The sequence below is a fragment of the Anguilla rostrata genome, chromosome 2 (genome assembly GCF_018555375.3).
Source record: "Anguilla rostrata isolate EN2019 chromosome 2, ASM1855537v3, whole genome shotgun sequence".
Lineage (NCBI taxonomy): Eukaryota > Metazoa > Chordata > Actinopteri > Anguilliformes > Anguillidae > Anguilla > Anguilla rostrata.
Genome location: NC_057934.1, coordinates 40,542,039 through 40,568,886, shown reverse-complemented (window position 1 = coordinate 40,568,886; position 26,848 = coordinate 40,542,039). Strand labels below are relative to the sequence as shown.

Genomic DNA, 26,848 nt, shown 5'->3' with positions numbered 1-26,848 from the left:
AATCTTAAATTTCAATGATGCTGCGTTCGCGTTTCTTGATGTGTTAACGTTACTGCAGTTCGCTAGGGAAACGTGAATTACTACTTTACAACAGTAATTACATAACAGTAATAGCCTACATGAACTTTTTTTGCCTGTTTTATTTATTTATTTTTTCCCCTACTGAACTAAGTTTGGATAGACTGCAAACCATCTGATGTCTTCATATTTTCCCTTGGTGGCAACTGTTACCATGAATGGATTTCGTGTTCATTATAGCCAAGACCTATGACTGATACATACCGACTATAGACTGTTACATCTTAAACGGATGAATATTGACTGAAATACAAGGTAAAACGTCGTTTTTTTTCAATATTTCGACTGGGTTTTTCTTTAATGGAGGAAATTAACACATACAGCGGTTCTAAGCTTGTTTTGATGTATAGGTTGCGGGGGTTTGAAAGAAATCCGGCTGCCACACCAGGGTTGTGTCTCGCTAGCTTCCGCACCTCCTCCTCGATGTGAGAGTTTTCCTGAGTGATAGCCGGGAAAGGTCAGCTCTCATCCCCGCTGCCTGCTGTGCGCTGACTCGGTGGGGGCAACTACAAAATGTAGCGATCACTTTTCAATAATGTGTAGTAAATGAAACGACTAGTTAGTGAAATCAAAGTCCTATGTTGCAAACTGAATGGGCATTTTTTTTAAATCTAGTGGCCATCCACAATGATATGAATCGATTTGAAGAAACATAATGGCTGGCGCATAGAACTTATTTATTAAACGTTTTGCAGGGCAGTGGCTCAAAGTTTGTTGGTGTGTGTAACTGGTGCCCCCCCCCCCGGCCCGTGTAACGTTAGATAGAGGCTATGAGAACTTTTTTTTTTTTCTGAATCCGAATAATAACGAGCAACTTCTGGTAGAAGAAATATCTGTTTCCATCGCATTATTCGTGCTTTCCCGAATACAGTATTCGGATTCGGATACATCCCTAATAGGCATGCAGCTGTTATTTCAGTTAATTGCAGCTGGAGTACTGTGGTTAATTCGTTGAGGGAATAGAGCGAAGACAATTTCATGTTCTCAGAGAACATTTTCCAAACTAGCTGTACAAAGCGTTTTGTTACACCAGTCAAAGCCTCCTCTTCAGAATATCTCAGTGCACTGACTATGAGTGAATTTTGCCTGACCTCACACTCCCACACTGCAGTCCAGATGAACTGTATCATGTTTGTCCAAAAAACAAAGATTCAGTGCATGCCCTTAGACCTTTGACTGGAAATGCATTTGATGGTTACCAAGAGTAATGGTAATATGCAATCTCAAATGCCATTTGTTTTCACTCTTAAAATGGTTAGACTGATTCAAAATGATTAGACTGGTGATATGACTTTAAATACAAATCATATGATTGTAACCGATGTTGTAGTTTAGTCCTAATTAATATGAGAAAACATGAGCTAATTCTGAATGCCTTCTTAACATCTTAATTTATTTGCTTTGTATTCTCTTCGGAAGTGAATAATATCATTAAGATTACATATCTTTACACACACTGTAATGTACATGATTAAATTATATTTCCATAACAGTCTGCTGTGTTCCTGAAGGTTTCGACATGTAATTTGAGAAGCAAAGGGAATTAGAGTACTGTCTGCCATGGTCCTAACAGTGCTCATCTGTTATTCCATTGCTTTTGCATCAGGCTGTTCTCGTGGAAAAGTTCTGGGCCCGTGGGAATTACACACACTTTGCTTTTACAACTTCCAGTCTGTAGCCTCCACCTGGGGATGCTGGATGGTGGCTCCAACATCCATATAATCACTTCCACTTCCCATGTATATTCCTGTAGGCCAGTGTCTGCATTCCTGGACCGTTTCAATCCCTAGTGATTTACCAACCAGTGGATGCTGGCATTTAGCACAGTTTATCAAGCCCAATTAGAAATGTGAAACTACATGCAGGTCAAATGGGTAGCACGTCCACTGAGGCCTAAGGTCCTTTTAGGGTCTTGATGCCACATCAGAAGAGAATATGGGGTTCTAATGGACAGTATGTGACTCCAGTTGTCTCATAGATGATCTGAGACTGTAGTCAGATTAGTGTTGCCAGACCAGGGGATGTTGAGAGTTAGCTGGGGGTCAGAGGAGGTTGTTGGCTCATTCAACACCTACTCATATATTTAGTTAATGGATATTAAACCACATCATGCCAAATAATTACTCACGTTATTTGTAACTCACGTGTGTTCACTTGTTTCCTTTGTGCAAGTATAAGACAGCATTCAGAATGTACTTTGGATTCTAGCCTTTTGATTGCCAGTCTGTTATTGGCGTTTGTGAACATGAGGACCAGACTTATGCCACTGAGAGTCAAGGATGCCCTTATGAGGTGGAGAAATAAGAAAAAACTGCCAGAGACATAGGCCAAACCTTAGGCTTGCCAAAATCAACAGTTTGGGACATCCTTAATAAGAAAGAGATCACTGGTGAGCTCAGTAATCAGAAAAGGCCTGGCAGGCTGAGGAAGACAGTTGATGATTGAAGGATTCTCACCTTAATGAAGTCCCCCAAAAGCCGGTCCTACAGATTAGAAACATTCTTCAGGAGGTAGACATGGATGGGTATGTGACTCCTGTCTCCTGAAGACTTTACAAAAGGAAATACAGAGGCTAAACTTTAGGATGCAAACCACCAGTTAGCTGAAAAAACAGGACAGCCAGGTTACAGTTTGCTAAGAAACACGTCATGCTGAGTTATGTAAAAGGGTCTTGTGGAAAGATGACACCAAGATTCACATGTAGCAGAGTGATGGCAAGAGAAAAGTGTGGAGGCCAAAAGGAACTGCCCAAGATACAAAGCATCCCCTCTCTTCTGTGAAACATGGTGTTTGGGGTGTTATGGTTTGGGCATGTAGGGCTGCCAAAGGTACTGGCTCACATGTTGTCAGTGATGATGTAACTGCTGATAGCAGCAGCAAAATGAATTCTGAAGTGTACAGAAGCAGCTTATATTCTCGAGTTCAAGCAAATGCCTCCAAACTCATTGGACAGAACTCTGTCCTACAGCTAGGCAATGCTCCCAAATTGGCATAAAATTCCTGGCCAGTCCTTTTTCTGAATATTGAATACATGAATTAGCAAAATTGACTGGGTGGTCAGTTACACAAGCCAAGACATGATATATATTGTACTGTGTGCAGTATAACATGGTGGCAAAGATAAAAGTCCAAAAATAAAATGCAGATTAGATTAATTCTGCTAGCGTTCTGTAGGCATGAAATTCTTGCTGTGGTTGCATGTCATACCTGAATGGTGCAAGGTGCAGCTTTGCTGTCTTTGCCTCACGTATCCTCTTTTAGTCTTTCTCCTTACGATAGGCTGGATGTGGATTGGGTTCCGGTGAGAGAAAGGAGGAGAAATAGGGAGGCGGAAGTGGGAGCAATACAGCTAAAGGGAGTTTGGTGAAAAGGTATCCCTGGCAACCTTCTTGCAAAGTCAAGGACTGTGAAAGGAGGTATGTAGGTATGTAGACACAAGGATTTCCAGAAAGGCAGATGCAAGTTAAGTTAAAAATGTGTCGATATACAGGGTATGACTTTCATCAGACACACAGACCAATATATTCATTACGCACAGATTCTAGTAAGCTTCAAGATACTACTCAGTAGTAAGCTTGTTTTTTTTACAAGACTTCATTTGAATAGTAAACACTGATAATTACTTTTGAGTCTAGATTGAGTCTAATCTCTGTTCTGCTGTGCAAGTGCTGAGATGAAATTCAAGGACAATTAGATGGTTTGACTGAGGTGAATTGCAGCCTGAGCAAGCAGTGGACAGTTTGAAATAGTGGCTCACCCAGTGAAGGCTCTCACTATGCATGTGGCCAGGGCCTTGACATCAGCTGACTCTAAAAGTGAGTCTGCAGAGGTGGGTCAGTTTAAGAGGATCCTTGTGTTACCGCTGGGCATAAAATAGGTACAAAATAAAATTAATTTAAAGGCCATGAATATGAATTATTAATGGCAAAATGCAACCAAAAATATCAGATTTGTTTGTGTTTGTTTGATAATTACGTACAGGACAGTCTGTTTATTGCATGAGATCATAAGATTAATTCACATTGAGGAGACGTATTTTAGTTAAAAAATTTTTTTTTAATTTGTTGACATTCTTCACTAAATTAATGATAAGAGACAATGCGGAACTGATATTTCTCCAAGCAGAGCTTTATACTTTTTGATTTCTTTCTGGTAGATTGTCCTCCCCATTAATGAAGAATGTGATGCTTTTGCCACAGAAGCGTTATGGCATTCCAGTGCGTTCCTTCCTTCGCTTTGGTAAATGACTGTTTCTTTTATTGCAGTCATTTGCTGTTTCCCCCTCTTTTGTGACAAAGCATAGTCCAGTGGAGGTGGATGACCATCTCATATTTTCTCGAAAGTACAATTACAGTACAAGGTTTGCATCAATATCAACGATGGCTGTGTGCAAACATTCACTGAGAAATGTAATCTACTCTTTTCTAACTTTTGGCTGATTGAAGATGTGTGTGACCCTGTTTTAAAATGCTGAGAGAGATCAATGCAAATAATTTATATTTCAAACCTGAACAGGATTACAGGACACAAAATATTACTATTTTAAAAGAAAGTAAGTTTCGGATATTGCAAGATAATTCAACATCTTGTAATCAGGTTTGTTATTAAGCTGTATTGAAGTTCAGACAAAGAGAATAATAATAAATGGTCCCTTTGTAGATTGATTGATCATGTCTTGTCCATGTAAAATATTTTGATTCAGATTGTGCTGATTTCAGAATAGAAACAACAGTAATAATAATTTGGTAATAATAAGGTGGGTAATGTATTAGTGAACTGCCAGTTTTGTCATGTTTGATGTACTTGTCCAGGAGGCTCAGAGTCACAGCATGCACATTTAGGGTACTTCAAAGAAGTGTCATTGAAGTAATGATGTCATGAGCAGAGGGGGAAGAGCATTGATTTAGTTTGCTTTGTGTGTTTCCGTCTAAGCTTACTATAGGTCTAATAAATTGTTTTATTTAGTTTTTCATACTAATTTCTCTTTTGGTTATAACTCAGTGGTAACCAACCCTGTTCCTGGAGACCTACCATCCTATAGGTTTTCATTTCAACCCTAATTTTGCAAACATGACTCTACTAATTAGAAGATCAACTAGACCTCTAGCTGCTGAAGGAGGTGTGCTTTGTTAGGGTTTGATTGAAAACCTACAGGGTGGTAGATCTCCACGAACATGATTGGTTACCACTGTTGTAACTTGTATTAAACTAAAACTTCTTATGAGTGGAAAAAATACATGTTCACTTCAACTACATTTCATTAATATTACTTGAACATTGTCAATAAATGAAAGTAGAGACCATAAAACAACTGACAATGATGTTTAAATTTACCACAAAATGCAGATTACTGACCCTTTCCCTCCTTTAAATATTTGATATTCCCAGCTCCCCTGTTTTAATTTAAATGTGCTGTCATTCTTCTCATGTGTCTGATTAAGTGGAAATTTAGTGATTAATTGAGATGATCTCTGCAATGAATTGAACAATTGTTGGACATACTACAGTGTATGGCTTTCAATAAATTCTTTATTGATCCCTTGGGGGTGGATGACTGAAATAGGTAACCCATTATTTTCTCTGGACCCTAATCATCGTCTTAATTATATAAACCATCATTATTATCATGTGCATGGTAAACTCTTGTAAGCATCTTTTAAATTCAGTACAGTACTAAAAAAAAATTTCCCATCTGAGGCACATGCTGCTATTTTTAACGTGAGGGTTATAATTTTAGTACACCCAAACTGCCCAGACATCTGAGGGACATGTTAAGCATCTTGTTAAGTAGCACAACTGCCAGTGGCGGCCAGTGAGTGAAAGTTCTGAAGCTGTCTTCAAGCAGAGCTTCACGTCATCTGTCAGGGTACACACACTGCCTTTGTGATCCATTCTGGTTATGCTCGCTCGTGAAATTCGGTAGAAAGGTCAGATTTGGTGAGGGTGATGGAGTTATGCAGGCTCGGCATTATTGGATAACGTGTGAGATATGCAGAGTTTTTCAGACCAGTGCATTGATAGAATTGACCCTTTTGCGGTTCAAGTAAATGGCATGTCTATGGAATGAAATTTCTGTCACAAGTAAAACAAATCACAATGCTAATTTTAAAAGCTAGATATCACGGAAACCAGTCTCTGAGGGAGGTGGAGCTTGTATTGGCAGTTGTTAACTGAAATACTTTAGACTTTAGGTCGCAGGTTTATAAACAGGCTCACAGAGGTTGCCTGTGATGTCTTTAGCTTATTTAGTACATATTCTGCAGAACTGTATATTCAGCAATTCTTTTTTTCCCTCCCATGTGACGGTATTGTTGGCACAAATAAGAATTTATACATAATCAGAAAAGAGCACTTTCAGAGTTCTGTTTACAGTGCATACCATGTGCAGGGTTTTTCCTGGCTCAAAATGAGGCAGAGGTGGTACTTTAATCCTAATCACGTGATCAACTTTTCCTCATCTTGGTAGCAATGTGAATTATACTTTTGTAGTGGCCAGTATTTATCAGATGATGACTGTAATCTCTTTTCACCTTCATTCTTCTCCTTGGAAACTCTCTTTCTAAAACAAATTGGTTATTCTACAAGGCATATCTGCAAAGTTGACAGTGGTCGTGTTAACACAAGTTTATGCATTTTTAAGGTGAAAAAACAGCCAAAAAGAGATATGTTTATTGTGTTACTAATGTGAGTCATAGCAGAAATAGTGGCTCTTAGCAGAACACAAGTGTATTAGTGTAGAATGCTGATTTTGAATGTCCTGCATTCCAAAGATGCAGCATTGCATGGGCTAGCCTGACCACTGGTTGCAAACATTAAACTGATAGGACGTAATGTAGGAAACTTTAATGAAAATATTGGATATGCTCGGGTGCTAAACAAAACAAGATTTACGTGTCTGAATGCGGTAAATTCACTCCGTTCATATAGCTGCTGTAGCTTTGCATTCTCCTTCAGTAGCACCTTTCCTGGTGCATGGTGCTGATTACGATACAGCGCCACATCGGAGTAATGCCGCCATTGCTGTTACAAATGGCAGAACTCCACCATGCGCAGCACTTGTGTTTATAATGTTTTGTTCATGTCGACATCGTCGGAATTTTGTGGAGGCGGCACAAAATTTCATTGAGGCAGTTACCCCAGAATTCTCTTAGCAGGAAAAACTGATATGTACATGAGTGACACGGAAGTGAGAGGTTTCTCATGCAGATGATTCTTATATGTAAACTACACAATATGTAGTGATAGGTGGAAATGCAGAACCGGGTTATTGTCAAAACTGATATAGAGCGAAATGCATTGTATTAACCATGATGTGTGAATTCACTTTTCCTGTACATTCATTCTGGGAAAACCAGTGTTCCTCTTTAGCTTTCAGGAAGGCATAAAAATGTGTTTTCTGCACAAGCACATTTAAAACATTTAGCAGTATCTTTATAGATTGTGATATTTGGTTGATATTACTGCACACTGCTTATGCGCTACTTTTTATTTAAGTTCAAGTGATACCACATACCATTCCTATGTCTCTCTTCACTCTCTGTCTTTTTCACCATTTCTCTTTTTGTCCCCTGCATCACCTCAATGTGCTTTGCATTAAGTGCGTTACCCTCCTCCATCTTTCTCAGCGGCTGTTCCGTTTTAATCTATTAGTGTTGATTTTTCCTTTCTCTATCTTTAGCTGTGTCATCATCTATCAGTTTAATAGCCTTTTTCTCTGTGCCTCTCTTCTTACACCGTTGATGTTAATGCATGTACTGTCCAATCTGTCAGTAGGTCAGTATTGCATGAGTAGTAATTATAAATTAATATTGACTGATGCCTTTATTCAAGGTGATTTCAGAGTAAATTGGGGAAGGGCAAGTCTAGTGCTTGAGGGGCGCAGGGTCTGGTGGTTTCCATCCTGCCTAATCCCGTAATTGTTTAATTGAAGTCATTATTTGGATAGGAAACCAACTGGCCTGGTGTCGCAGTTACAAATCAGTCGCTAATTGCAATTCTGCAGCATTATAGTCCTCCGGGAATGGATCTTCCCTGGTGTAAGTAATCTGAAAATAAGTGCTTACTTTGCTCTTTTAGCCTGTTTAATATTAGCTTTCATCGGTGTTGATGTACAGCAGCCCTCAGTAGCTGGTCATGGTGCTTTACTGTACGTGTGTGCTGTGGAATCTACTTTGTTCCTCTTTTGTTCCTGTAGACTGCATTAACCTCATTCTTTCTGTCTTTTTACAGTAACAAAACTGGAGAAGCACCTCTCAGATCCAGAAAAACTGAAAAATAAACATCTGTGTATACATCACCTTTTTTATTAATATATGACATTGTCATCAAACAACAAAAATCTTTGTATACAACGCAAGAAAAAGAACATTACAAATCATCAAGGTATCAAAGGAAGAAAGAAATGAAAGTATTTGAAATGAAATGTTAAAAAATACAAGAACCTTTTGTCCTGTTTTCATACTTTTTTCAAAGAGGTACAGCCAATAAGTACAGAAATCACATAAATGACAAGATAAAAAAGAAACTGGAAGAAAACAGACCATTCTGCCTGGAATAAACCAATCAACACACTCAGAAGAAAGGGGAGGGTCATGACCCAGTTGCCATGCATGTCGCCACGGTGACCGGCCTCCCCAACCCCTCCCCCCTCCTTCTCTTATTGGTTCAGCTGCTTTTGTGGCTCCTCCCCGCTGGGCCTGAGTTGGCAGGGGCTGCCTCTTCTTGCCCTGCCCTCTGCAGCTGTTCCAATCAGGCAAGCAGAGTCATCTGTACAAGGAGAAACTTGGAGGAGGTGCCTGAAAGTATATCTGTCAACACACGATACCTCAACCTACAGGAAAATTCAATACAGGTAAATTTGTGACTTGTCATGCCTTTGTGTGCATGTGTGCATATGTAAAGGTGTGTGTCATATACTGAGATACTATGAGACTATAAATCATACTTGATCTCACACACACCCTTATATTCTCTCTTACACAACATCGTACTCTCACACAGAGCATCATACTCTCTTGCATACTGTGCACCATTATACTCTCTTAAACACACCATCATACTCTCCCACACACACTATCATACTCTGTCACACACCATCATACCGTCTTACACGCTACTATTCCTCTCATACACACTCACATATTCTCACATATAAATGCGAAACCTATTATGCACGCATATAAAATGTCTTAGACAAACATTTGATTGTTTGTGAGCGAGGAGAGTAGTGTGTTTGAGAATTTGATTTAAACGGAAGGTACTTTGACTTTGTTTAAATTCTCAGTTCCTGATTGGCTTACAGCCACAGACGAGGCCCGTCTGCCTGTTTGCAGTGGCACCCTGAGTATCCACATTGGCAGCGGGCTTCTAAATCAAGCCACAGCTAGTTTAAATAACACTTTAAATTCAACAAGTTTTGTTAGTAAGATGGCAAGGTTGCCATGATTTTTCCAATTACTTATGTTCTTTTTCAATCTCAGAGTTTGATTCTGGAGTTGAATGGCAAAGAGGAGAACATTGATTTTTTTTTAGCTATTCTATAATGAGAGTAGATTTCATTGAGAATGAATCATATGTAAACTTAACACGTGAGATTATAGAATCTTAAAACAGAGAAAGGCAGACACAAAAGCTGTTTTACAAACCTACAAGTGGCTTTTAATTGCATGCAATACAAGTTTTCTATGTTAAGACCTGATGTTGCCACCAAAAACTAGTGCTGTCAAACAATGGTTCAGTTTATATTAGTTTGTGTCTTGTAGACATAACGAACAATTAACACAGCCTGGTCAAATTCTGGGATGTAATTCAACATTTACAATTGTAATATATATATTTGAATATATTTAAACTTAAATGTTTAGAAGGGATATTCAAACATCATTTCTGGCCAATGTTGACAGCCCTACTACAAACCTCTATTTCTAACCACAAAAAGACCTTTAGATCATATTTTACTACTCTCAAAACATGAATATTGCATTCTACAAGACTTGTAATTGAGAACTGAAGGCATAATGATTTGTAACCATAAAATGAAGGTGGTATGTGCAAAACGACATGTACAAAACTGCTTTTGGGTTTGTGCTTCTCTGATTTTACAAATCTTATGATGTTAAGTTTACATCTTATTTGTTTCAAGGAAATCTAGTTCCCGTGTGTGCCTGTATAGTGTCTGCTTGTTGATCCCAAAACATAAGGTTATTCTTTGCCCACTCATCCCAAGGGACATACTGTGAGCAATTTGATCATGTAATATGTTATACCGAGGGTAACCTGGATGATCAGTTCTAATTGTTGGAGGAACAAAAGAATTAGACATAGCCCTGTGAGTCACTTCAACTGATCTTGAACTTTTGTGGTAATTTAGTATGGAGAGAAAAGTACGCTGCGTATATTTACACTGCCTGCAGTGCATTTTACTCTCTGCTATCTCACTCTTCTAATTTCTGGCTAATCGAAAGAAAGGCAGATGCTGTCCTTGTGGGATCACCAAGCTCCCTGCATAACCTTTCCAAAGCCATGCTGTCAGTTTCATTTAGAATGTCATGAACGCATCAAATTATATTGCTAAAGCTTAATAATGTCCTCCATTGCCATTCATCTCCTGAAACAAAAACAACTTGAAAAGAGGGTAAATTATCTGAAAAATCATGGCAACCTTGCTATCTTTCTTTAGAATTTGTTGAATTTAAAGTGTTATTTAAATGAACTGTAGCTTGATTTAGAAGCTCCCTGTCAATGTGGACACTCAAGGTGTTGCTTAGAGGGGGTGGGCCTTGTCTGTGAAAAGGTTTGTGTGTTAGATGTTTTATACAGTATGTGTGCATAACAGGTTTTACATCTATTTGTGAGAGTATGATAGTGTGTATGTGAGAAGAATTATAGTGTGTGAGAGGGTATGATGGTGTATATGAGAGAGTATAATGGTGTATGCGCGAAAGTATGATGTGTATATGAGAGAGTATAATGGTGTATGTGAGAAAGTATACTGGTGTATATGAGAGAGTATAAGGGTGTGTGTGAGAGTATGATGGTGATTGTGAGGGAGTATAATTGTGTATGTGAGCGAGTATAATGGCATGTGTGAGAGAGTATGATGGTGTGTGCGAGAGAGAGTATAATGGTGTGTGTGAGATATGGCTCATGGCCAAAACAGCCCCTCATAAGATACTTCTGGAAGCAATGATTAATATTGCATGTTTTCCAAAGATGGCCAAATAGATTGATATGGGAAGGTTTTTTTCCAAAAATTGATTTGGAACTATCAGAGGTACTGTCAGGGTAACAGTTGACCAATATCTGTGCTGGACGGTCCAGGTAAAATAATTGTTTGAGGATAATATTATGTGATTAATATCTTTGCATTCTGAAATCATACAGTTGTGCGTTCACAGTAATGATACAGTTTGATCAAAAGGTAATATCAAATTGACAGTAAAGTTTTTGATCGGTTGTCACAAGATCATATTTTTGTGATTCTTTTTGTACATTTCTATTTGCAAAGTGTGACTATTGTCAGCTAATGAAGTGCTATAATGAGGTGTTTTGATGAAGCACTAAATCTGGGTCGACTTACATAAAGTACCGTGTTCACCGGAGTAACTTTTCACTGTTATTGTAGTAAAATACTGAATTTCTTAACAATGTTAACAATGCAAGGGTTAAGTAAACAAAGTCTTGCTTGGAGGAAAATTCTATAAGCACATTAGTGCCTGGATAAAGGAGAGATTTATGGAACAATAAAGTTTATTAGATTGATTTCAAGGGGCTGTCAGGGATGATTTTTTTCCCTCAGCACTCTTACATTCAGAAGGACACAAAATGTCAAAGCTCTTTCTTCCCCCCCCCAAATCTAAGATTTGTGATATTTGGCAGTGTTTGTTAAGCCTTGTCTCCAAATTTTATGTGTTGTAATAACGTAGAGTATGCCTACAGTATGGTACAGGGTATGGTGTAGGGAATACTGTGCTTTGCAGGATATGGTCAATAACTACTTTCCCGGGTATGTTAAAGAGCATAGAGTATTTTATAGGGCATGTAGGAAAATGTACTATATAGTACAGTTTATGTTTAAGTGTGTATTGTAGTTCGCAGCGCATGTTGAAAAGCGTAATGTATGTTGCGTGTGGCATGTTGAAAAGTGTACAGAATTTTACATATGGCGCAGGGCATACTGTACAGCACAGGCAATGTTGCAGATTTTTTTCTGGTGTTGGTCAGTACATGCAACACATTGAAGGGTATAGTTTAGAATAAATATTTAACTTGGGCTTTTATCATGTTTACAGTTTTTAGGTTGTCCACATATAAAAAGATGGCTGCGTGACAGAAGTTGCAATCTTGTGCTTGAAAACTTCTGACAGCAACCCATATTTGGGTAACAATTTTTAATGCCTGTGAAGCAGATAACACTCATAACTGTGGCATGTATGCAAATTAATTTAACATTGCATTATTCATTTGTTAGCCTTTTTCCAGGGTTACCAAAATGAAATATTTTCTAATGTAAGGCTAAATTCAGGATACAGACCTTTGTCTTGGACTTACAGCTCTGTAGTTCCAAGCCCAGGTCCTTAACCCCTACTCCACTCTGCCACCATGTTGTGAAACCCTTCTGATGTGAAATTTTATGAAGATTATGTGCATTCTTTTTACTATTCTATATTACTGTCTTTTTGGCTCCAACTTTTTCTGCCAAGACTCCCAAGTCACATTTAATGGTCTGTTGAGAGGGCGCTCATTAAAAAGATACATATTAGCATTAAGCGTCCTATTTACATCTTAATATAAAGATTTCTTCTGGTTTAGTTGTGTCGAGGAGCTTTCTTTGCAATGATTCAAAATCTAAAAGTGTTTTGCACCTTTAGGCATGCTTCATTTGCTATCTTATAACGGTGCGCCCTTAGAGTGAGCACTTGACAGCTCGGCTCATCCTCCCACTGAGATGTCCCTCTGCATGCCGTGGGCTGTTGTCTGTTGGCTGGTGCCATTGTAGCAGGTCACAGGATCTCTCAGATGGTTCAAAGGCCAGTGAAAGCTGCATCACTGGAGGGGTGTCTGGCACTTTTTGAATGCCATTTTGATACGAATTTGAATGCCTCTGTAAAACGCCCATATGAATGTGAGCGGTTCTGTCATATGTCCCTCTGGATATGAATGATGCTGTCAAAATGACGTACAGACATGGGCACCTCTGTCACAAGGCCATGTGAGTGCCTCTTCTGCAAATCTATTTGAATATGAATGATTTAGCAATAATTTGATGCTACCGCACAAAATATGATGCAGTCTCTCATTATGAGTAATTGAGTGAACACATCACATCCTGTAATTTAAAGTCATGTTAAGAAAATAATTTATATCATGTTATTAAACATGCATGGTTTATATGCACACACCTCTCACCCTTTTTTTCTCTGTCTGTTTTTGTCCTCTGTCTCTTACACCAGGTGATTAAGTCTGATACTTTCAAGCGCTTGCAGCATCTGGAAATCTTGCAGCTCTCCAAAAACCACATCCGTCAGATCGAAGTTGGGGCATTCAATGGCCTGCCTAACCTCAACACACTGGAGCTCTTTGACAACCGCCTCACGCTGGTCCCCTCCCAGGCCTTTGAGTATCTCAGCAAACTGCGGGAGCTGTGGCTGCGCAACAACCCCATCGAGACCCTGCCTGCCTATGCCTTCCACCGCGTGCCCTCTTTGCGGCGGTTGGACCTGGGGGAACTCAAGAAGCTGGATTACATCTCTGAGGCTGCCTTCGAGGGCCTCATCAACCTGCGCTACCTGAACCTGGGCATGTGCGTACTCAAGGATATCCCCAACCTCACACCCCTGGTGCGACTGGAGGAGCTCGAGCTCTCTGGGAATCGGCTGGAGATCATCCGACCAGGGTCCTTCCAGGGCCTGGTGTCGCTCCGCAAGCTCTGGCTCATGCACTCTCAAGTGTCAGTCATTGAGCGGAATGCCTTTGATGATCTCAAGAACCTGGAGGAGCTGAACCTGTCTCACAACTCCCTCCACTCTCTCCCTCATGACCTCTTCACTCCTCTGCACCAGCTGGAGAGGGTCCACCTCAACCACAATCCTTGGGTGTGTAACTGTGATGTGCTGTGGCTCAGCTGGTGGCTGAAGGAGACTGTGCCCAGTAACACCACCTGCTGTGCCCGCTGCCATGCTCCTCCTGGTCTCAAAGGCAGGTACATTGGTGAGCTGGATCAGAGTCACTTCACCTGCTATGCCCCTGTGATTGTGGAGCCACCGACCGACCTGAATGTCACCGAGGGAATGGCTGCTGAGCTGAAATGTAGAACGGGCACTTCGATGACCTCAGTCAACTGGCTCACCCCAAATGGCACACTCATGACCCATGGGTCCTACAGAGTCCGAATCTCAGTCCTGCATGATGGCACATTGAATTTCACCAATGTCACAGTACAGGATACAGGCCAGTACACCTGCATGGTGACTAACTCGGCTGGCAACACCACAGCGACAGCCGTGCTCAACGTGTCGGCCTCTGATGTCAGTAACAGCTACAGCTATTTCACCACTGTCACGGTGGAAACTGTCGAAACAGGCCAAGAGGAGAATTCTGCCCGACAGTACATAAATGAAACCTTTGTGGGTTTTTCAGGTCCTACTAGCCCAGGGGAGGTTTGGGTCACAACCTTGGCCACTACATCGTCCTCTGTTTCTTCATCGTCCTCTTCTGCCAGAACAACCAAGCCATCAGAAAGGGCATTCACGGTTCCAATAACAGATGTCACCAACATGTCTGGTCTGGATGATGTGATGAAGACTACAAAAATCATCATCGGCTGTTTTGTGGCCATCACGTTCATGGCGGCAGTGATGCTGGTGGTCTTCTACAAGTTGAGGAAGCAGCATCAGCTGCACAAACACCATGGCCCGGCACGTGCTATCGAGATTATCAATGTTGAGGATGAGATTGGAGCTGGAGGGGCAAGTGGAGTAGGAGGAGGGAGTGGAATTTCTGGAGGATCCACTATGCATTCTGGAGGTGGTGGAGTCAGTGGTGGAGGGCAGAGTTTAAGATTGCACCATCCGGAAATTGTCAACCTTCCAAATCTAGCGAGAGCAGAGCATCTTAACCATTATTACAAGGCACATCATTTTAACAACAATGTGATGGGCATGGGTATTGGGACTGGGGCTGGTGTAGGAGGTGGTGGGGTTCTCAACAATAACAACAACCCATCCCCCCATTCGCAGCCCTCCCTGGCTACTCCCATTTCCTGCACACAAGTTCCTGTCTCTTCATCCAATTTGCAAACTACATCTGGAAACAGCATTAACCCTAACCCCAGTGCTGTATCCTCTCCTCTCCCAATTCCCCTCCCCCTGCCACCCATGGGTTTACATGGATCTCTGAAAGGTTTAATTAGTCAGAGCCAGAACCCTCAAGTTGAACCACTTCTGTTTAAGAGTGGTTCCAAGGAAAATGTTCAAGAGACTCAAATCTGAATGAGGCAGAGAGAGAGAGAGAGAGAGAGAAAAAGGCAGAAACAAAGAAAGAGAAAGAGAGAGAGATAGAGAAATAGAATTGATGGCCATGCTTATTTTAACCCTTGATCAATTTTTATGGAGGTGAAGGTATTTTCGTAGTACTGTATTTTAAGTACTAGGTAGGATTATTGTCAAGGGTCAGACACTACGGTGTATTGACATCATCAGAGGGAAAGAAAGGGATACAAGAACAGAATGTAGAGGGATGATATCAAAATATACCCACTCCCAGGTGGACAATACTGTACATGTACAATGTACTGAGCCATGAATTAACACTGGCACTTCTAATGGAGTAAATGTGTCTGTATTAATGAATGGTAATGGCAATGAAGTACCTTACACATACTACAACAGCATAAATCTGTGCCAAAGCAAAACTTTCCCTTCATTAATATTTGTAAGAATATTAAATCAACCAGATAGTTTAATCTCTAAGAGTTTGTTTGCCACAGCTGAGACACGCACAGTATAGAACACTGCAGTTCAGAGACCTTACACCTTACAATGCAGTCTCATTATAATCCTGATTCTACCAAGATTATAGTGAAAATAAAACACTGTAGTGTGCAGTGGAACTCCAGAGAAAAAAAAAAGATTTTTGGAGAAAAACCTGTGCCATACATTCATTCTCTCTCCCTCGTATACACTTAAAGGAGGGTTATCTTTGCAAGGGGATGAAGAATTCGCGAAGACGCAAGAACTGGACAGAGAAAAAGACAATTAAAGAAAACTGTGAAAATGCATACAATATATAAATATATTTTCATTTGAAGAAATAAATTATGAAACATCTTTAACAATACAGACTCACGGACACAAATGTTAAAAGGTGTACGAGCGGGTATTGTTTCAGCTGTTATAATTATGATTGATTTAAAAACTCGTTTTTCTCTCTTGGTTTTGTGAAGACAGAAGGTGAGAGGAGGGGAGTGAGGCAGAAGCAGAAGAGAAAAGATGCAAGAATGAATACTCGACGTATATTGGCATTCATTTTGGCCATGCAAAATAATAGGAGTAGCCCGTTTCTCTCATGCAAATCCACAACAGGCTTCTTTTTTGGTTTCTTGAATTGTTGCTACGAAGAGATGGAGTGGGTGGTGTTTTATGTTTGTGCTGGTATACTTGTCACTGTGACAGCTGAATGAGTTTGCAGCAAGCTTCACCCACTTACATATGATTTGGGTGTTTATGTCTACTACTGTTGCTATTATTACAGTTGATAATAATAATAATAATAATAATAACAATAATAATGAGGACAACTGCAATGAATTGTAGCGTGCTGTTTATACAGTTCATGACTACCACATTGATAGAAAGTATTGTTCCCATTGCACCAAATTGATATTTTGGCAAGGGATTACAAAAGACAGCATTAAACATTAATGATGTTCTTTGCCTGTGTACTAATAACAGCCATATGTGTGTCACTATTAGCACTGGTTTATGTTAATGCAGGTGATGGCCATATGTGTAACATAATAATATTACGCATAAATTGTGGCTAACAAGCTGGTACTGTGCAACCATCTTGATCTTTAAAATTCTCTAAAATGACTTCATATAAATTTAAATAAGATTGTACCATTCAATTTACTTGTATCTTGAAATATTTAAAAGCATTAATGTACAAAGAACAGTTGGATATCTCTACTTTTCTTGTTCAATTGAACATATAACATTTAGAGAACTGCACTTTTATAAATTCGGGTCAACCACACTGTTTTACATGTTGTTTTTATCATGATGACAAGACGATGCACATTATAATAATGAAAATAATGATGATTATGGTGGTGATGACGATGATGGTTATTATTATTATTATTATTATTATTATTATTATAACTTTTATTATTATGTGACTCATTAAAAAATAGAAGAATAGGAGGATGACACATAAAAATGAGTGTATTTCACATAACCCTGAGAGTGATCTGATCTGCGAGTTAGTGTCTACAGGAAAGGATATCAATGGTGACAATCACACAGCCACAAAACAGCTACAAAGAAACGGACTGGACCTACAGAAACAGCGTTTGAAGACAACAATGATTCATATGTTGAAATAAAGAAAGAAACAGCAGTGGGCTTTCTCCAGGTGGACAAAAAGCTTCCTCCTCATGCTCCCCCTCTCTGTTTTGTACAACAAAGAACTTGACCTGTCAAGCCACCCTTTTCTTGCTTGTTTCAAACAAAATAAAGCAGATAGAAACACTGGTGGATTACAGTGGGTCGTAACGAAACTTAAATGCCACGTTAGTTTGAACTAATGGAGTGAAAAGAAAAGCGGAAAGCGGGGGAAACTTTTTCACATTTTCAAAAGGTAAGCGATTCCGTTTAATGAACGAGATGGAATTTGAGACAAGATGGATTGAAATGGCATTTGGCAAGTTTTTTAAAAGAAAAAAAAGGACAATTAAATGAAAAAAATATAGAAGCAGTTATAGAAGATTTCTTTTAAAAACAAACAAAAATATAACAAGTGTTTCTCATTTTTGTGTTTATCTAGTTCCATTTTTTCTTTTTTTAAAATTAAGTGTTGTTATCTCAATTGTAATATTGTTATTGTTATTATTATTAATATTATTATGGTTATTATTACAAAAAATGTTCTGTTAGCAGATGTCACTTCAAAATTGAAAATCTGGCACACAAAGTGGTGGACGTACTCTGTGAAGCAAGAAGTGGCAGTTAGAAGTTTCAGTATTATTGAAATATCACATTTCCTAACTTCAACCACCTATACTTTGAATAAACACATATGAATGTCTACTGACAATTTAGAATCCTTTCCTGCATAAAATATGGCAAGTGAGCTAGTGGTAGTCACCCTGCTGTCTCCTGTTGAATTATTCTTAATATCATAGATCTGTTTGTGGTGCTACGCAATACCAACACCTTTCCAACAGAAATCTGGCCCTATATCTGTAGCAGCACATCTTAATACCAGTTGCACATTGCTGCATCGTGGTTACTCTGAAATTTCTGTTTTATCACTTGAAAAGATACAACTTGTTCTTTCAAGGAATGAAAATATGTAAAAATGGTGTCCAAAGTATTTCTTTCAATGACAGTATTTCTGTAGCAGGACTTTGCAATGATATTTTCACTGAGACCTGTCAGTTAACTTTAGGACTTGATTAATTTGGTTGAAGAAAAAGATAAAGACTGTAAATGCACCCAGAAACCTTTCCGTATGGACACTTGCTGTGCAGTAAAGGGTTTGATTGCCATTGTTTCATTAAGTTATATGAATTTTGGAAAGAATTACATACATTTCTTGGTTTGTAGAACAGTGATGAAGATTAATTCAGTATTATCATTATTTCAAATGCCATGTAATTGCTGAGAGCTTGATTTGTTTTGATTGCTTCTCTTTTTTTGTTTGTTTTCTTTCATTTTTTTTCTATGTGTAAGAGAAGGTAAAGAGATGGAAGTATCACTATCATTGACTACCAGTCTGTAACAGTGCAGTAGGTTTTAATCGGCTACAAGCACTTGTATATCCATTTAACTGAACATATCATTGGCAGTACTTGAACTATTTAAGTTTTCCCTTGCATTGTGCTCCCGCATTCCTCACTGGGTTACAAGTCATCCCAATTGTCTAATTCTCCTCTGCTTAAACCTTGCCCTTTGTGGAGGCGGAGCCCTCGTGTTCCATGGACTTTGTTTCAACTGTGCACTTTGCTGCTTAACTGAACCCTTAATTAATCTGAGACTTTACTTAATTAGAGCTTTTCATTATTTAAGTCGTGAATGATATTGGATATTTCAAGCTACTCGGCTCAGAGGCTCACCGCCTGCTCCCATTACCTAAAACCAAACATTAAAGTTCATTCACAGTTTAAGCAATGTAGGCAGCGACAAAGAGAACCAGGGTCAGAGTGATATGGGGGCAGTACATAGGTAGGGGGCAGTGTATGCGATAATTCAGTGTGATGACCTGCTGTATAACGTGCCTGAGCAAGATCACCAGAAATAATTTTATTCATCATGAAATATCATAGGACATCAGATAAGGTACGGTCAAAGCTCTCTGGATGTAAAGTAAAACTAACCATGTGCCAACATCAACTTGTTTTTTTGGTGAAATCATCCTTTTCTAGGGAGTAGAAATTCAGAAAATGAAAACAAAGAGCAGGAAGTTTTTTGTTGTTGTTTTTGCTGTATGAGAGCCTTCTGCAGCTTGTAGCTAACAACTGACACTCATTTTCTTGCTACTAAGTAGACTGCTGCTTCCTTCTGAATGAGGTGAATCCACACTGACTCATGGCAGGAACATGTTGGGAAATGTATGTGTGTGTGCATGTGTGTCTGTCTGTCTGTCTGTGCGTGTGGTGCGTGCGTATGTGTGTCAGTGTGTGCATGCATGCAATTCATACTTGTATTTTCGTTACTGAAAATATGTTATACATCGTGCAGCTTATGCACTGTGCAATTATTCAACTGTGGTTTTTTTGTTGATCAGTTGCTTGAATTGGAGATAAATTGCCTTCTTTCTCAATGTGCAAATATGTACCAAGCTTAAAAATCTTTGCACATTTTTATGAAACATAGTCTACCTTGTAGTATATTCAAGAAATTCAGTTCCAAGGTTACAAATGACTACAAATATAAACAAATCATACCACAGAAACTAACAGTTTGGGCTTTGGATGTGTAATAAGCTTTGTTGGAGGTGAGAGACATCGTGCTGCTCATTGTCTTGCTGTTTGCCGTTTCATACTTATTATGCATCTTTTGCTCAAGTAATGATATTACGAAAATATAAAGAGGCATCTTTGTACAACAGAGAACAACTTGTTTAATACCCAGGCCAGAGTATAGATTCTTGTGATTTGTGGAAAGCAATTCCTGCATCACATTTGAAATTATGTTATGCTGATGTTTACTTACTGCCATTAAACTTTTTATTGTACTTCAAAAATACAACTCGATAGACTATTAAGTTAATAGATGTAATTTGTAACTTCCAAATACAAACGGCAATGAAGCATACTCAGGATATGTCCTTATGTCCAAAAGCGAAAATATAGTGTTCTGGAGCTTTCTAGAGTGTTTTAGAATATTAAGAATGATTTCAAAATCTATTTGGTCTCTACCTGTTCAGTGTTACTTTATACATATGTACATCCTCTATACTGCCCTCCAATGATGTATGTACCACTGGAAAATTTGTATATTAATTTCTAGTAAACCACCATTTTCTACTGCATAATATTCCTCTACGACTAGCTGTTACAGTATTTAAGATTTGACTTTGGTTTTACTGAAGCAGCACCAGCACAAATAATTCCACACAATGAACTGGGATGTGCATGCTGTGAGCTGCTGTGTGTATTATTTGAAGGGCAGTCTTAAATTTCCAAGAATGCTTTGCCTCAGAATGTCAGATGACTATATCATGTAATGACTCAATAAACCCAAGAAGGAAGTCGATGTTCCTGGAAGTTGGAGAGGATCATGTGCCACCTTGGCAGGACAGACAGCTATTGGGGTCTTCTGCACTGGTGGCTGTACAGGTGATATTTTACTGGTTGAGCCAAAAAATAGATGTCCAAAAAAAAGTAAATGCAAAAAAAAAAAAAAAAAAAAAATCCAGGGCATGTAGGCATTTTAATGGCAAGCGCTTTCAGCGGAATGATTTCTGAGATTCCAGTACACTTTTCTGCAGCAACTTGACAGAGAAACAGCCGCATTATTCATTGGTATGAAATCACGACTAAACTAAAGCATAAATCGTACATACAGTTTTTCACCTTTATTCCCCATAGATCAGTACTTGAAACATGCAATACATACCTTTTTGTTCCTCGCTGGTTACAGTTAATACATTGCTTGTCCTCACATGTCTTCTCTATGGTCTCCCGCTTTCCTATTGTCTCTTTCCCTGGCTTTTGTTTTTAATTTGTCCTACCCCTCATAGTCAGGAGATTCCTCCACTCACCCTCCACTAGTAACTCACTCAGCAGTCTGGTCCTTTAAGCTGCTACAGGGTATATGGCCCATTTAACACAGGAGAATGTGACTCCAAAGCCAACGAGAGCAGAGGAAAAGCCTATATGACAAAGCATCAGTCAGCTGTCGGGAGGGGAAAAGAGGGTTGGCAGAGAGACAAGGATGGTGGGGGTAGGGAAGGGGGGCGAGGGGGAGGAACTGGATTACTCAATGCTTGCAAGAGACAGGCGTGGGGGGGGGGGGGGTGAAGACTTTTAATCCTCATGTTTGAGAAAGGAGAAAATTGGTGTGGTTTTATACCCATGGTTACTCTGAAGATCGCTATGTTAGCTTTTGTCCTGATGAAGTTATTTTGAGGTTTAAGATCAAGGTTAATTTCTTTCCCTGTCTCGTACTCTGCATCTGAAACTTAAACTTCAGTGGCGCAATGGCCCTCTTTTGATGGAAGGTACATTTTAATGATTGATGTGCAGAGAGGAAGGGGAGTTAGTCATAAAAAGGAACGGCTCTCTCTTTATCGTGTTCTTTCATTGTGTCCTGGTTTTTCTGAAAGACAGAGGTAAAAAAAAAAACATGAATCCCTCTTTCCTTCTCCCTACATCCTTACACCGCAATGCTTGTTTTTTGTGTTCAACCTCATCTCATTTCTCTCAGGAAAAACACAACCTACTGATGTTTCAGCTATTTTTATTCTATTAAATGAAAGAATACCTCCATCTGTTCCTTTGTTTTTTTGTTGTTTTGGTTTTTTATGATTTTGAAAATAGTTATTGTTTTTTTTGTGATTCTAATAATGATCAGTGTGGTTTCACAAATGGAAGTATATGCACATATAATCTACCTACGTGTGTATGTGTGTGTGTGTGTATATATATACAAATATGTATGCACGCACACATATATGCATATATGTGTATGTGTGTAAAGTACGTGTGTATCTGTGTGTATACACACATACAGTATATGTGTAAAGGCTACAGATATGTTCCAGTTAAGAGATCCGTGCCAAACATTTTTTCTGACCATCATATGTTAATGTGCCATACTGAGCAAACTTTATGAAATAAAATATTGACATTGTTGTTTTCTAAAACGATGTGTTTGTGTCTTTCAGTCTGTGTGTGCGCGCACAATTGGATGTTTGTGTGTGTGTGTGTGTGTGCGTTGTGTAAATGGTTACAGGGAATAGGTAAGTGTATTTATGTATTATTACATGCTGTTTTGACACCATCCCTCTTGGTTAGCCACAGGGCACCTTTCAGTTGACCCAGAGTTCACCGTGCCTTGTGTTCACATCTGTTTGACTGTGTGCTTGATTGCATTTTTCACCGCTGGGCCACTTTTTGGCCTATAAGGATGCAAGTATCAGTTTGAGATGGTTCTGGGTTCGTATCAGTGTGTGACTACATTTACCCCAACCAATTTAGAACAATGAGGAAAATACAGCCTATGCTTTTATGGTTTTATGAGAAGGTGATGTGCAGTAATCACAAGTTGTCTCTCATACGAACAATCACTTTTGTACTTAAATGATCTTAATATACAAATTACTACAAAGTCTAAGATACAAAACAATTGAATAGATGCTTTTAAATATTGGTTTAGAAATGAAGTGTAAGGTGTACATAAGTTGTGATAATATGTGGGAAACACTTTGATCTGCGCAGAAAGAGGGAAATAACCATTCCAGAATGAGTTATATCTAATTAATTTGGGAAAAATGATAAAAAATGACAAACAAATATAAAAATGATATAGGAGGAATTTACAGATATATACGAAATCTCACTTTGTGAGGTTGTGGAGTGTAAATGGTGGCTGAAGGGGACTGAGGAAAGGAAAAAGAAGGTAAGTGAAGAAGATGCAAAATGAAGGGCTGTGGAGGTGGGGTGTACAAAATGATGAAGAGAGCAAAAAATGGAGGATTTTTTTCTCCTACTTGAAAAGGTCAATTCTCGCAGTTTGATGATTTGGAACGTTTTCTCATTTTCTCTTTCTTACTCGATCAGGCCCTCGCTCGCCTCGTCTCTGCCACATTCTTTCTTTAATCTGTCTCTCTGCGAGCCGGTACTCTGTCGTTTTCCGTCTGTCAGTCAGTGTGCCTGATGCCTCTTATCAATCTCCCTGTCTTGCTTCTTGCTAATGTATGGGAATGTCCCCTTCCCCCCCTCTCTGCAGTAGTACATTTATTAAGAATAACCTTGGAGATGGGGGTTAACCAGCCATTCTGTAGCACTCTTACACAGGCTTCTTGTCCTCCCTTCACACCTCTCTCACACTCTTCCTCTCATCCTGACCGGCCCCTTTGGCTAGCTGCGGACCAGCCCTGCCTCCATCTGTGAGCCCCGAACAAGTTTGTCCGATGTGCTTTTGTGAACCTTTCCTCATATCCCTTTCCCTCTCTACCCCTAAGAAGGGCATTTGTTTTCCTGTGGCGAATCGACGTCGACAGATGAGTTATTGATTAAAAACCAGGGAGCAGGAGGGGGAGAAGTGACATACAGAATGCAAGATACAGACACACACACACACACACACACACACACATATAGCTGCGTTCATGTGCACGTACGAACATGAGCCAACACACGCATGCTGTCTTGCACACATGCATAAACACGCTCACACACCCATACACACACAAATGCACACACTCACAGAAAATGATAGACACACATGCATAGCAAAATAAAGAAATATGACACATCATACCCATTGTGTATAGGGAAACCTGCGGGCATAGAATATGTGACAGATATTCATATTCAACATGTAGCTTCAGTCAGACAAGATGCAGCTGTGAATATGGAGTCTTTCAAAGACTGGCCCACAGTAAACTATAAACAAAATAATGAGGCAGCAGCTAAATGACCTGTTCTCTTCATGAATCTTTTGTGCAGTGTGTTCTTATATTGGATGTTCATGTGCTTTTGACACCCTAGCACTTTTCTTCGTTGGGATTCAGGCTTTTGAGGTCCACCAGCCTTGGGGAGCTCCAAAGCACTTCCCTTGTAATGATTCTGTTTGCCTCAGTAATGAGTACCTTTATTTATTGAACTGAAAGTAGGTATAGTCCTATCAACTGTGTTTAATGACTTCTTAGAATTATTTTCTTGTTGGGAAAACACTGATTTCATATCATTGTTGGATAGTGTGACTGCTTAAATGCATAATAAATTCCTCTCACATGAAGATGAATTATCATGGGAGAGGCAGTCAGAAGGGAGATTTTTCTACATATCATTCCAGAATACACTGATGAAAAAATGGCTGTGTACACACCACTACAAAGATAAGCACGCACTAGCAATCTATGTAGAAAGGTAGATAAAGAGTGGATGAAGGGATGAATTGACTGCGATATAGACTGAATTCGGGGATACATGGAGGACAGAGAGGCAGAAAGAGAATAAATACACAATCGATGATCAGTGAAGTAGCATTAGCATTGTGCACACATCCCTCTGCCTGTGTCCCCTCCCCCTTCCTCTTGCACCCTCTCTTTCTTGCTGCAGCGTTGCCATGGCGACCGAGAAATGTGGGAATACCTCTGTCCTTCAGAGAGCAAATCGGGAGAAAGAGGAAGTGGAGTATTGGTGTTAATTGAAACACACAGGCTGACTTACTGACAGACTGAATGTACACTGCAGCCTATTAGCCTTGACATTGCACTGAAGGAAATGCTGATAGATAACACACTGACTAGACACTATTATATTACACATGCAATGACTGACAGAGAGGACTTGTAAAAATTGATCGATTAGGTTACAATGGTTTAATAAACTTTAAGATAAATATTCTGATAATTATTTTAATCTATCCATGTGTTTTAGCTTCTCCATTCTGTAGTGTGGCTGCTGTTTCCATGACAACCTGCAGCCTAAAATAGCCCTCTCGCTCCTCTCTTCCTCAGTATGTTTCTCCCGCTCTCCCCACCAGCCACTCTGTTTCTCTCTCCCACCAACCCCAATCTCTCATTCTGCCCCCTCATATCCACACCCCACCCTTGTGCAGTGTTAATGTTCTGTAATGTTCAGTCACTCTGTGTATCTGTAGCTCCTCCTCTTCCTCTCATTCCATCCCACTCTGTCTCTCTGCAAAGATTCGCTTCAAATTTATTTTATTGGCTGCTTGCGTCTCCAAGGAAACCATCCTGAAACCATGGTAACTATTTGAACTGAGCCAAGAGCTCTTTCAAAACTGCTGCATTCATCCCCTCTCCCTCCTTCTCTCTCAGTGTAGTGTTGTGTACTGTGGTGTTCACTCAGTTTGTGCGTGTATGAACAATCATCTCTGTGCCCAAAGCTTTTCTCCTCAACCCTCTATTTTTGATTTCTCTTTTTACTCTGCCTATTCATGGTCTCTACCATTATTAGACTCTCACACTCTTTCCTTATCTCTTTATTTCTGTCTCCCTTTCTGATGTGCTCTCATGGCTCGTGGCTATAGGCACATTGTTCCAATATTAATTGATCAGACATGATCTTGAGTGGACTGACATGGCAACATGACACAGATATGGTATTTCATGAATTGGCCTGATATAAATCATGTGGTTTTGTTTTTGTTCAATTAATCCATGCATCTATTATGAACCTCACCTGAACACCTTTTATTAAGAAAGGAGAAGCCTAGGACCTACAGCCTAGAAAATAATGTGATGGTCAGAAGGCCAGAAGAGACAGTAGTACTGGATGTGTTGTTTCAGAACAAATGTTATCGATGTAGTGGACCAATTACATAAATCCAGTTGGATCAAGGCAGCCTAGCTCATTTTGTGTCAAATTTTATCCTTTCCAGCTAGAGAAGACAACATGTCACAAAATTTTACATGCTTTTTATGAGTCATGAAGTGAAAAAATAAAATGATGTAAACTAACCTAAATCATGAAAGTTTGTATTTTGTGCCTATTATTTTTATGTAAGATATCTAATAGTTTCAAACCGTATTATTAAAGAATGGCCCTAACAGCTGGCTTACTGAATAAACTTTGCCATGTATGCTGGAATATTATATAGGCATTTACTCACAGAAACTAAAACTTTTAACTTGGCTATAGCCTACATAGTTTTTTTGTGATTTATTAACTGAAACTTTTTGGTATAGCTTTGTATTAGCAATATTTATAACAATTTGTTTTATTAATATAACTGAACAACATGTTTCCATGTTTACATGGAAACAAGTTGTTCAAATATGGAGATAAAAAACAGCTCTTGACAAATAAAAACTGGTTACTAAGCCAACATAATTTCAGACCTCATAATTA

The 26,848-nt window shown here is 39.2% G+C and overlaps 1 protein-coding gene across 4 annotated transcripts in view; it reads left to right on the top strand.

Moving 5' to 3' along the window:
• The window catches only part of LOC135248030 (leucine-rich repeat-containing protein 4B-like), a 63,090-nt gene extending 41,838 nt beyond the window's left edge, over positions 1-21,252 (top strand). For all 4 annotated transcript variants that reach the window (XM_064322140.1, XM_064322137.1, XM_064322138.1 and 1 more), the window contains 2 exons: positions 8,308-8,929; positions 13,530-21,252. In XM_064322140.1, the coding sequence (XP_064178210.1) occupies positions 8,684-8,929; positions 13,530-15,566 (2,283 nt within the window). In that variant the 5' untranslated portion in view covers positions 8,308-8,683 and the 3' untranslated portion in view covers positions 15,567-21,252. The remainder of the gene's footprint in view (positions 1-8,307; positions 8,930-13,529) is intronic.
• The last annotated feature ends 5,596 nt before the right edge of the window (positions 21,253-26,848 follow it).